General features: G+C 49.7%; 1 protein-coding gene across 1 annotated transcript; it reads left to right on the top strand.

The window, feature by feature from the left end:
• Window positions 1-4458: 4458 nt before the first annotated feature.
• Window positions 4459-7538, top strand: Scgb1a1 (secretoglobin family 1A member 1). The gene is made up of 3 exons (XM_059248487.1): window positions 4459-4513; window positions 6555-6742; window positions 7397-7538. Exons 1-3 carry the CDS (start codon window positions 4459-4461, stop codon window positions 7442-7444), a joined length of 291 nt encoding a protein of 96 aa, XP_059104470.1. The 3' UTR covers window positions 7445-7538.
• The last annotated feature ends 3518 nt before the right edge of the window (window positions 7539-11056 follow it).

Consider the following 11056-nt stretch of genomic DNA (forward strand, 5'->3'; position numbering starts at 1 on the left):
GATGGGCTTCCAGGCTTGAGAGAGCCAGCACCAACAAAGGCCTGTCTAAACCCAGGCATGTCCCCTACAGAAAGAGTCCACAGGGCAGAAAGTAAACATAGTGTGGCTTGTTAGGGCAGAAAAAAACTAGACACTAGTGTCCACCAACAAAGTACTGGCAAATTAAATCATAGCAGAGCCACGAAACCTGATATTCTACAGCATGAAAGAAAATCAAATGTGTTTAAAAGTAGCAAGATTTCAGTGGGTAAAATGCTCGCTGTGCAATCAATCATACAGAACTGAATTCAGTTCCGCAGAGTAAAGCCAGGCATATCGGTACACATCAGGAACCCAAGCGTTGGGCAGGAGGAAACAAGGGGACCCATGGGACTCATAATCCAGCCAGTCTAGACTAAATGATGATCTCCAGGTTCAGTGACAGACCCTGTCTCAAAATGTAAAGTGTAGCCTGGTATGGTACCACACACCTTTAATCTGAGCACTCAGTAGGTGGATCCCTGTAAGTTCAAAGACAGCCTGGTCTGCATATTGAGTTCCAGGCCAACTAGGGCTCCATAGAGACACTGTCTCAAAAACCAAGTTGGAGAGAGACAGCAGAAGGCAGTAGATGTCAATCTCTGATCTCTAAACATGCCCACATAGGCTAGTGCACCTACACACACACACACACACACACACACACACACACACACACACACACACACACACTTCAGAAAATATAACATTAAATGGGAAAAGCCAAGGCCAGCCTCAGTTATACAGCAAGTTCCAGGCCAACTTGGGCTGCATGAGACCGTGTCTTAAAAAAACAGATGAATAGTGAGATAATCAAGAGACTCAGCAGATAAAGGGACTTGCTATACATGCCTGACAACCTGAGTTTAATTCCTGGGACCGCGGAAAGGTGGAAGGAGAGAACCAACTCCACAAAGCTGTCTTCTGCCCTCTGCATGTGGGCCCTGCAGCACGTGCACACACCGTAAAGGTAAGTGAAAAGTCAGAAAAAAATAAACAAGCAAAAAGGAAACGCATGGTCCTCACAGTGAGTGAGGCAGCTATGGAAAGGGGGCTATAAGCTTTTTGAAGGAGATTGCGCCAGGTTCACTCTGGTTGCAGCTAGAAACTCTGCATTTTAAACTGCTCCACATCTCCATGCAACTGTGTCACAGCTGAACCGAGCTATGGCTAACCACTTGAATTCTGTCACCTAGATAAATATTCATGATTATATTTAGATCTCCTTCAGCATTTTAGAGTCAGTGAGATGGATACATAGCCATTATTTTAGGTCCTCTAAAAGCTCAAAGGATCTAGACATCATCACTGCTAAGCAAACCAACCAAATGCTCAGAAGGTGCCAAGCGCTTCCTAGGAGGGTTCTAGATCAATGCAGGGGTCAGCCTTGGGGCAGAAGAAAATGGATCAAACTCACAGGGGGAAATCTGCTGTTTTACAGCCATTTCCCGAGAATCACAGAGCTAGCCACTGGGGGAGGAGGCAGAGGCTGGTCTCTACAGCTCCCAGTTGACCTCATGAACTGACCCCAGCCTGTGGTCTGAGCAGTCCTTCTGTGGCCCAGCCAGATCACCAGGCTCAGAATGGCCCACCTAGGGCCTCCAACCTGCTTTCTGGGCCATGCTGGGACTTGTTCTCCAGCTTCTGCTGTTGGGGATAGGCTAAGCCCTAAAGCCAGAGGATAAACATCTGGTCTTAGGCAACCTCTCCTGGCAGGACCTGGTGGAAGGTACTGTTGGCTTCACCCCTCCCTCCTGCCACTGCCACTAAATTCATGTGAGAACAAGGAAGGGACTCACTAGTGGACCCTGAACATGGCGCAAGAACCTGCGCCCACATGTTAACATTTGTCTTTGCGCAGTCCATCTGTCCCCAGTGCAGTCAGAGATGGCAGCCCTAGCCCTCCCCCAGGTGCTAAGCAAGCTTAGGGCTCCAGCCTGGAAGTCAAAGTGGGGTTGGGAGATCTTAGGGGTTTGAGGAGCCGGTGCTGGAATTTTAGAAGCTCAGCTCTCAGAACCTTGAATGACACACCCCTGCAGAGGTTCAGAGAAGAAGGAGTTTTACAGATGCCAGGGCAGGAGAAAGGCCCACTACCGCCAAGCAGGGCTCTCCCCAGGGCCAGGATGGAAAAGCCTGTTTGGTACTCTTGGTGGTAGCAATCTGGGGACCACAGGCTCAAGGCAGACCTCCAGCCTGTGCCCCCCCGAATCTGAGCAAAGCCACCACCCAGGAACAGCACTGCCTTTTCATGACCTGAGTTAGAGACCCAGTCATGGAGACAAGTAGCAGAAACTAATGCAGGATCCAGACCCTCCTGAACGCCCTACAAGTTAAGTACTGTAGGAGGGCCTACGCACAGATGACCACAGACAGTGCAAACCATAGTCTTTCATGAGTGTGTGTGTGTGTGTGTGTGTGTGTGTGTGTGTGTGTGTGTGAATACGACTTGTTTGTGTGTCATGGCAGCCAGAGGTGGCATCAGGTGTCCTCCTCTGTCACCCTCCATCTCGTTTTTTCAGACTGGGCCTCTCACTGAATCTGAATCTGGCCCCCATTTAGCTAGATGGGCCCATCAGCAAGCTTCCCGGCTCCCCTTGTCTCCACCTCCCCAGGGCTGGGATTCCAGGCACACCAGGTTTTTCCTAGATGCTGGAAAGCCAAACTCAGTTCCTCACGCATGCACAGGAGACACTGTGTCCACTAGCCATCGCCCCAGCTCAGTACGTTCATTTTAAAGACTCTTGTCTCCATGACATCTAAAGCGTTCTGTGCACAGCCCCTGGGCTATATCACTAAGTGGCTGTGTCACAGGTCCAGGAAGGCTTCCCTGTTTAACAGTTGGCTTGGGATTTGGAGGTGGGAAAATGTGCAAAGACAACCTCACTCTAGGACTCAAAGACAGAGGTAGAAAGGCTCTTTACAATGCTGTTCTGTGGAGGAACAGCTTAAGCACTCTTTCTGCAGTGATGGCTACATCAGTCTCTGTGCTAGGGCCAGGCCAGAGACCCAGAAGTGATCCAAGCCTACAGTTGGAACAGAACTAATGGACAGGACAGTTCAAGAACAGAGGGTAAATGCATCCTAATGGCCCAGGGCCACTGGGAAAAAGGCAAACCAAAATATCCACAACTTTAAATCCCCTTCTTCTGTATCATTAGATGCAAACGGCCCTGGGGAGGGTGGGACCTTAAGCAAGGCAGCGCTCTGTAGCAGGGGCAGACCCTGCAGGTAGTGAAAGCTGAAGGCTCTCGGTTGACCACACTCCTCACAGCCACTAGGCAGGAAGTTCATGAGGGGGCCCTTTAAATGCCTCTCCAGGTCTTCCCCCAAGTCCCAGTCCCACTACACCATAGTAGGTACTGGACATCTATTGACTGGGTGGATGGATGAACATTCGAGACAATCTAGAAGTCTGAATAGGACTTGTGGAAATGGAGAATGGCTGGGGAGGGGAGGCTGGGAAGCAGAGAGACTAGGCGTTGATTTCAACCAAGCTAGGTTACGTGCTAAGACACGAGAGCACTGAAGAAGTAACAGGGTAAACACTGAGCGTGGCCATGGGAAGCAAAGAGGCTAAGGCTAAAGCCTGGGAACCACTAACACTTGAGAACTGTCAACATCAAGAAAGAATAAGAGAGAATAGCTGAGGAAGGAAAACAGGAAGTGCAGAGTGTGGGAGGGCCTGGGAGAGAATGGAGCAGGAGGGAGCAGGCTATAGAGGAAAGGCCAGGAAAAGGTCAAGTCAGATAAAGACCAAAGCCCCCCCTCCACTGGCCATCAGAAGGACAGGACTCAAGGGCTGCTCTGGGTAGGAAGAGACCACACCTGATCTGGGGCCTGGGTCTCCGATATATACCGTGCAAAAGTCTCCATTTGTCCACTTCGGCTGGATTCAGGATCTAACCTGACCAATGGTGCCCAAGAATCAAGCAACCTTTGTGGCTTGGAGTCTAGCCACTTTCCTTGGACGGAGGCAGTAGAAGGACCCCAGTGACATTTTAGAGTCCTGGGTCTTTGCCCTTCCCTGTGATTCATGAAGGGCCTCCAGCCTCTGGTTCACCAAGGTTGGCAAGTCTACAGTTACTTCCTGTAACCTGGAGTGCCCAGTGTTTGACATCGAAAAGAGGACACAGGTGTCCAGATTCCCATGACCTCTGACTTGGGTTCCCCCTACTGGCGGGACACCCCACAAGTGGCCTGTTGTGTGAGCTCAGTTTCAATGGGAACAGAAACTGTGTTTAAGAAAATGGATTATTTACTTATTCCACAGAGAAGATAACAAAGTAAACAATGAAGTATCTTAAGTGGTACCCAATCCCTGCCCCCTACCTCTTGTGTGCTTCCTAGAACATATAAAAAGCCACCTGATGCCCCCACATATTCACACACACTACAATTCCACCCCACATCCAGAGACAGCCAAAGCCTCTAGACTCCACCATGAAGCTCGCCATCACAATCGTTCTTGTCATGCTGTCCGTCTGCTGCAGCTCAGGTAAGTGCCCAGGGTCCCTTTCCCAAGGACAGAAGGAAGTGGCCAGTCCCTCAGTGACGGCCTGGAGGGCCTGGATATGCTGACTCTCCAAAAGGCTGAGTCTGATGACCAACACTATTTTGTGATCTTGGGGAAAGCATTGAGCTGTTAGACAGCCAAGAATCACACCTTCCAAATCCTGAACCCCTGCACTCCAGGGACCAAGGAAGCCTGGACAGGAGATGGGGAATGCCCATCTAGACCAGTCTATCTGCCCCAAAATGGAGTAGGGTTGAGGAGCCCTTTGGAGCCCAGACTAGGACTGGCTGGAGATGTCAAGAGCTCTTGAAACAGCCTCCAGGTTAGGGGGTATCCCCACCCAACTCTGGCAGTCCATCTGGAAGGGGAAGTGCAGAGACTCTTGCCCTCAAACCCAAAGCAAAGTCTCTTGTTCTGGGAGGAAGGGAATATTCCAGAAAGAAATCTTCCCTTTGGGAAACTGCCAATCCCGGGTGGAGCTTTCTAAACATTCTGTCCTCTGGAAAAAGGATTAGAAATCTCTGAAGAGTTGTTGCTATCACTATGAAGAAAGGAATGAGAAATGAAAGAGGGAGGAGGGAAGGAGGGAGGGAGGGAGGGAGGGAAGCCAATCTAGCTCCCTCCAGTCATTTTGTGCTTCGGGAATGGGGTTGGGAAATCTCCCTCATCAGCCTCTCCCACTCCCCTCTGATAATGCTGTATTATTTTTCTAAAAACAAACCCCAATTAATGTACTTGGAAAGGTTCCTAATGCCTGTGGATACAGGTTTTATGACCAAGGGGATTTAGACCCCCCAAATCATGGGGAAGTGAGAACGGCTGTTCTTATCAAATACTTTTATTTGTTTTCAGAGGAAATGACATCATTTTGATTTAAATGTTTATTAATTAGATATTGGTGATGTGCACAGAGGTGGGTCCTCAGCAAGACAGGGCTCAAATATGTGAAGGGGTGGACTGGCAGGACATTTGCATATCAATGTAGTCACATATTAAAACTCTGACAATAAAACTAGTTAATGCTACTTACAATGTGCTAGTCACTGTTCTCAGCCACTTTACACACTATCCCTTTCATTTTCATAACAACCCAAGGAAGGACAGATATTGCTCCCATTTTCCAGATTAGAAACTGAGCCACCGGAAGATGAGACACCCTGCCTGGTGACTTTATGGAGAGAGTTTAAGTTGGAGTGACCATTGTTTTGGTTTTGAGACAGGGTCTCATTTTGGCCTGAATTCATGGCCATCCTGCCTCAGCCTCCCCAGTATTGTGAGTTGTATAACAAATGTTGAGTTGTCATACCCAGCTGGAGTGGCTATTTGGATCAGGAGTAGGGTCCTGAGTCAGAGCAGTGTGGCCAAATTTGCACACAATGCTGAGAATTCCAGGGCAGGCAATGGGAGGCTAGGTTAGAAGATGGAGGCAAGGTAGGAAATCATCTTCCCGGGAGTAGGCACCCAAGCAGACGCATAATCCAAACAGCACAGCTGTTTCGGGGAACATGTGAGATGAGTAGCTCGTCTGCAGACTGACTGTGCCACCAGACTAGAATGCATGTGTGCGTTCATCTTCCGGGCCAGGATTGGGGACCATGCTGGACCAGTATAAGGGCTGTATCGCATGCCCTTGGTAACAGACCACCACTAGCCTTGGGTGGGGAGCACTCTGGTAGAAAGCAAGGCTCCCAGAGGTCTCCTCCCAGTCCCCACGCTGCAGAAAAAAAGCCAGACTGGCAGCTTCTTACTCACTCCGTCTAAAATGATGACAGGAACAACGGCCAACCCAAGCCAGGAATCCAAAGGCAGCTCAGGAAAGCCAAAAGCTGGCTGTAACCTAGAAGTGCTCACATGGTGCCAGATTTCCGTGCTTGGAGCCTCACCAGATCTTACAGTCCTACTCCATCACCCAAAGGCTGCTATCTCCTGCTGACCAGACTGGCTGGTCCAGGGGGGGGGGGGGTGCTGGCCAGCTTCTAGAGAAGAGGCTGGATCCATGTGCTCTCTTTTGCCTGCACTCCAGCTTCTTCAGACACCTGCCCAGGATTTTTTCAAGTCCTCGAGTACCTCTTCATGGGCTCAGAGTCCACTTATGAGGCAGCCCTGAAGTTTTACAACCCTGGCTCAGATCTGCAAAATTCGGGGATGCAGCTGAAGAAGCTGGTGGACACCCTCCCCGAGAAGACCAGAGTGAACATCGTGAAGCTCTCGGTATACGACATCTGTCACGTTGCTTCTAAGTGGTTCCCCAACTACAGTGTCATACCATTGTGGGGGTTACAATGCTGATGGATGGACTTGTTATGCCCATGCCCCTTGCCTTCTTCTACTGTGTATGTGTGTGTGTGTGTGTGTGTGTGTGTGTGTGTGTGTGTGTGTGTGCTTGTTTTTTGCTGGGGGAGTTTCTCTCTCTGAGCTACCCTCACTGTCCTCAAACTCCTGGGATCAAGTGTTCTTCCTACCTCAGCCTCCTGGGTAGCTGGAAATACAAGCTTGCACCAGCACACCCAGCTCCACCGATTTTTTTCCCCAAGAATTTTATTTATTTAGTGTAAGTGTGTATGTATGTGTCACATATGTGAAGGTCAGAGGACAATCTTTAAGGAATTAGTTCTCTCCTTCCACCGTGTGGGTCCTGTGGATCAAACCCAGGTGCTCAGTTTTGATTGGCAGGAGCATTCACAGCTAAGCCATTTTGCCTGCTTTTTTTTTTTTTATTAAGGCCTTTAAGAAAGCCATCTGAGGCCTTCCACCCCGAGTTCCTTGCAGAACGTACCGTAGCTTTTGTCTCTGTTAAGTCTGTGTGCTCCATCTACTTCTGAGGTTCACTCACCATCATGTGGGGGATTTGTTTCTTTATTCTAGGAGATAATCCTAACAAGCAATCTGTGTAATCAAGACCCAAGCTTCTAAGGCACACCAGACTTCGAAGATATCCCCTGCTAAGAGCCCTGCCGTTACCCTGTGCCCCTTGACCTCCCGCACCAGCCCTGCCTCCCTCTCCGCAATAAACTGCAAGCATCTCACTTGCCTGTGTTCATTGTTCTTTCTTTCTTTCTTTCTTTCTTTTTTTTTTTTTTTTTTTTTTTTTTTTTGGTTTTTCGAGACAGGGTTTCTCTGTGTAGCTTTGCGCCCTTCCTGGAACTCACTTGGTAGCCCAGGCTGGCCTCGAACTCACAGAGATCCGCCTGGCTCTGCCTCCTGAGTGCTGGGATTAAAGGCGTGCGCCACCACCGCCCGGCTCATTGGTCTTTCTATCCACCTGCCGGAGCCAGGTCCTAAAATGAATGGAGTGAACCAGAACTCAGGGAGGGCAACTGAATCCCTGCCCTGGGGCCACACAAGAAATCCCAGAAGGCCTCCTTCCTCTAGGCTTTCGTTATTGGCCGTCAGTGGAGTGCAAAGCTTTCTAGCTAGGTCCCCATCATCTGTCAAAGCTCTAACCCAGCTTACCCCACAGACCTATGACATCACCCCTCCCTCCCCAAGTCTGGTCCAAAATGTTACTGGATTCTAACTCCATCCCCTGGGCGATACTGTTTCCAGCCAGGCGCCAGATGGGCAGACCTTAGCCCTTCCTCGTCCAATCAACTGAGGAGACCTCTGGCGTCATTTACTCCCTCCATCCACAGGCCACACCATCATCCCTCGCTACAACAAACCCAGAGGCCCCTTTACGTGTTCTCAGCTGACTTACTGCTAAGCAATTGAAGGACCCCACACCTGCCACATGGAGTTTAGTCACATGCAAAGTCTGAGCAGCACCCACACACACTCCGTCCTTCACAGCAGACGGCACACTGACCATAAATGTTCAAGTTCAGCACAAGGCCGGGGCCTTGTCTCCCTCTGTTCATACGTCCCCTCTCCCCGGCCCTTAGTTCCCAAAAGCCAAGCCCCACCTCAGGACCTGTGTACAGGCCACACATAATATCAGCTGCCCAAAAAGATGTTTAGTTTAGAATTTGTCCTAATATCAGTGAGCCCCCATCCGAAGCCAGGCTACACCATCCGAAGAAGTCAAGTAAAGAGTAGGAATAGGAGGCGTTGTGCAGAAGAGCTGTAGAAATAGAAAGGGCTGAGGCAGAGGGCATCTGAGCAAGGAGGCTGTGGGAGAGAATGCCAGCCAAGCAGCCCAGCTAGCGCCTAGAAGCTACGTGGGCGGGGGCGGGCCACGCCTGCCTCGCGCGTCGCCACCACGAGGGGGCAGTGTAGTCCACGCTGTCCCACCGCTCCGAGTGTGCTCTGGAACTCGGACCAGGCCCCCCAGCCCCTTGGCTTTTGGGCGGATGCGGATGGTGAGACGTCATTCTCTCGCATCGATCTTGAATCGTTTGGTCTGACTTCTAAATTTTGATTTGGGAGAGGTTTTTAAAGTCAGAATCCTGAGGGAAAACACGGGGGAAGACACACGAACAGTATGGCGCAGCTGAAGCCCGCCAGTGACCGGTCAGTAATGAATTTGGAATTAGCAGTAATTCCACTCCCGGGAGACCCTAAAGGCCATCCTGCCAGATCTAGACTCTGAACTGGCTCCGAAGACAGAAAAGGACCAAGAATCAGAAGTAACCTTCTACCTCCACGTGCCTGGTTTTGAAGTACCACAGCAGAAACTGCAATCTTAAAACCTTTATCTTTTGCTTACACTCGGTAATCATCAACAGTATCTCTTGTATGTCTCACACAACCAGAGCTCAGGCCCAGCTCCTGTACAGACTCCCACACAGGAATCTAGAGGGGCAGTAAACTAGAGACAGTGGTGAGAAAAATCCACCTTAAACACCCATGTGTGTGCACAATGTTAAAGCCACCACGCCTGCTCCTTCATTGTCTGCCACGGAGGAGGGGCTGGGATTGTAAAAATTCCAGGGCAGGTCAGGGGGGATCGGCGATTCCAAGAGAGATTATTTGTGACGGGTAGGGCCCTGGTGGGGACCAGCCCCACTCCCTCATTCCCAAGGCCCCAGATTCTTCAGAATCCAGGTCATTCTGTCTAAGGTGCATACCTTTGCCTCCCTCAAACCATCCACCTAGATGGTATTATTTAAATGGATAAGATCCAAGGCCATAAAAAGTTCTGAATTTTAACTGCCTATTTACTGCTAGGGAAATATTTACCTTGTACAAACAGTGCAGTTGACTGGGGATAAAAGGAAGTATAACTATATTGCAGTGGGTCTCTGCCTTAAGAGGGCTTTGGCAATGTGTAAGACTGTGCATTAACCCAGAGAAATGCACAGTACCTTAGGTTCTTCAAACGCAGAATGCAGGGGAGGGAGGGTGGCTCATCTGAGAACGTGTTCACTGTGCAAACTCAAGGACCGAAGTGTCCTCCCCAGCACTCATGTAAACGAAAACCTCACACCCCCGGGAGAAAACCTGTCTTGGCAGGGAGGGTGACATCTGGGACTGACCTTTGACCAACACACACATGCACCTGCGCGCATGCACACACACACACACACACACACACACACACACACACACACACACGGCAGAATGCAAGAATGAACTGACTGGCCGGGCGGTGGTGGCGCACGCCTTTAATCCCAGCACTCGGGAGGCAGAGCCAGGCGGATCTCTATGAGTTCGAGGCCAGCCTGGGCTACCAAGTGAGTCCCAGGAAAGGCCCAAAGCTACACAGAGAAACCCTGTCTCGAAAAACCAAAAAAAAAAAAAAAAAAAAAGAATGAACTGACTATAACCACAGAAAGAGTGGATTATCTGCGCAGTCCATATGAAATCCAAGGAAACTAACTAGGAACTGCGATTGTTTTTTATTTGTTTGGTTTTTGTTTTGGGGGTTTTTTTCCTCTGGCATGGCTAAGCAAATACCTTGATCCATGAACTACAGCTGGAAGGCCGAGGTCCTGTCAAGGCTGTGTGGTTTGATGTTGTTGATTGTGATGATGTTGTTTTAAGGAACCTCAAACTAAGAATGGATTTTTACATTTCAAGAATGAAAAAAGAGCCGGGCGGTGGTGGCACATGCCTTTAATCCCAGCACTGGGAAGGCAGAGGCAGGCAGATCTCTGTGAGTTCGAGGCCAGCCTTGTCTACAGAGTGAGTTCCAGGATAGCCAGGGCTACACAGAGAAATCCCGTCTCAAAAAAAAAAAAAAATCAAACAAACAAACAAAAACCACAGGAGGGTGGTTTGCAAATACGCATTTCCTGTGTTTGGGAAGTATTAAGCACAAACTACGAAGACAAAGTTATAAATGTTTCAGGTAAAAGCAGGTCTAGTGGTGCACATTTGGGAGGCAAAGGCAGACCGATCACCACAAGTTCAAGACCAGCCTTGTCTAGAAAAGTAAAGAGCCAGACACAGTGGCACTCAGGAGGCAGAGGTAGGCAGACCTGTGAGTTCCAGGCCAGCTTGGTCTGTGTAGCAAGCTCCAGGCCAGCCCGGAACTACATAGTGAGACTCTACTGAAAAAAAGAAAGAAAGAGCCGGGCGGTGGTGGCGCATGCCTTTAATCCCAGCACTCGGGAGGCAGAGCCAGGCGGATCTCTGTGAGTTCAA

The sequence above is a fragment of the Peromyscus eremicus genome, chromosome 1 (genome assembly GCF_949786415.1).
Source record: "Peromyscus eremicus chromosome 1, PerEre_H2_v1, whole genome shotgun sequence".
NCBI classification, from domain to species: Eukaryota; Metazoa; Chordata; class Mammalia; order Rodentia; family Cricetidae; genus Peromyscus; species Peromyscus eremicus.

What these genes read in the sequence shown, in the direction of transcription:
- Scgb1a1 (XM_059248487.1), top strand. Translation starts at nt 4,459, where the DNA reads ATGAAGCTCGCCATCACAATCGTTCTTGTCATGCTGTCCGTCTGCTGC. An exon ending in GTCCGTCTGCTGCAGCTCAG is followed by an intron (nt 4,514 to 6,554) that starts GTAAGTGCCCAG and finishes CCTGCACTCCAG; the next exon opens with CTTCTTCAGACACCTGCCCA. An exon ending in TGAACATCGTGAAGCTCTCG is followed by an intron (nt 6,743 to 7,396) that starts GTATACGACATC and finishes TCTTTATTCTAG; the next exon opens with GAGATAATCCTAACAAGCAA.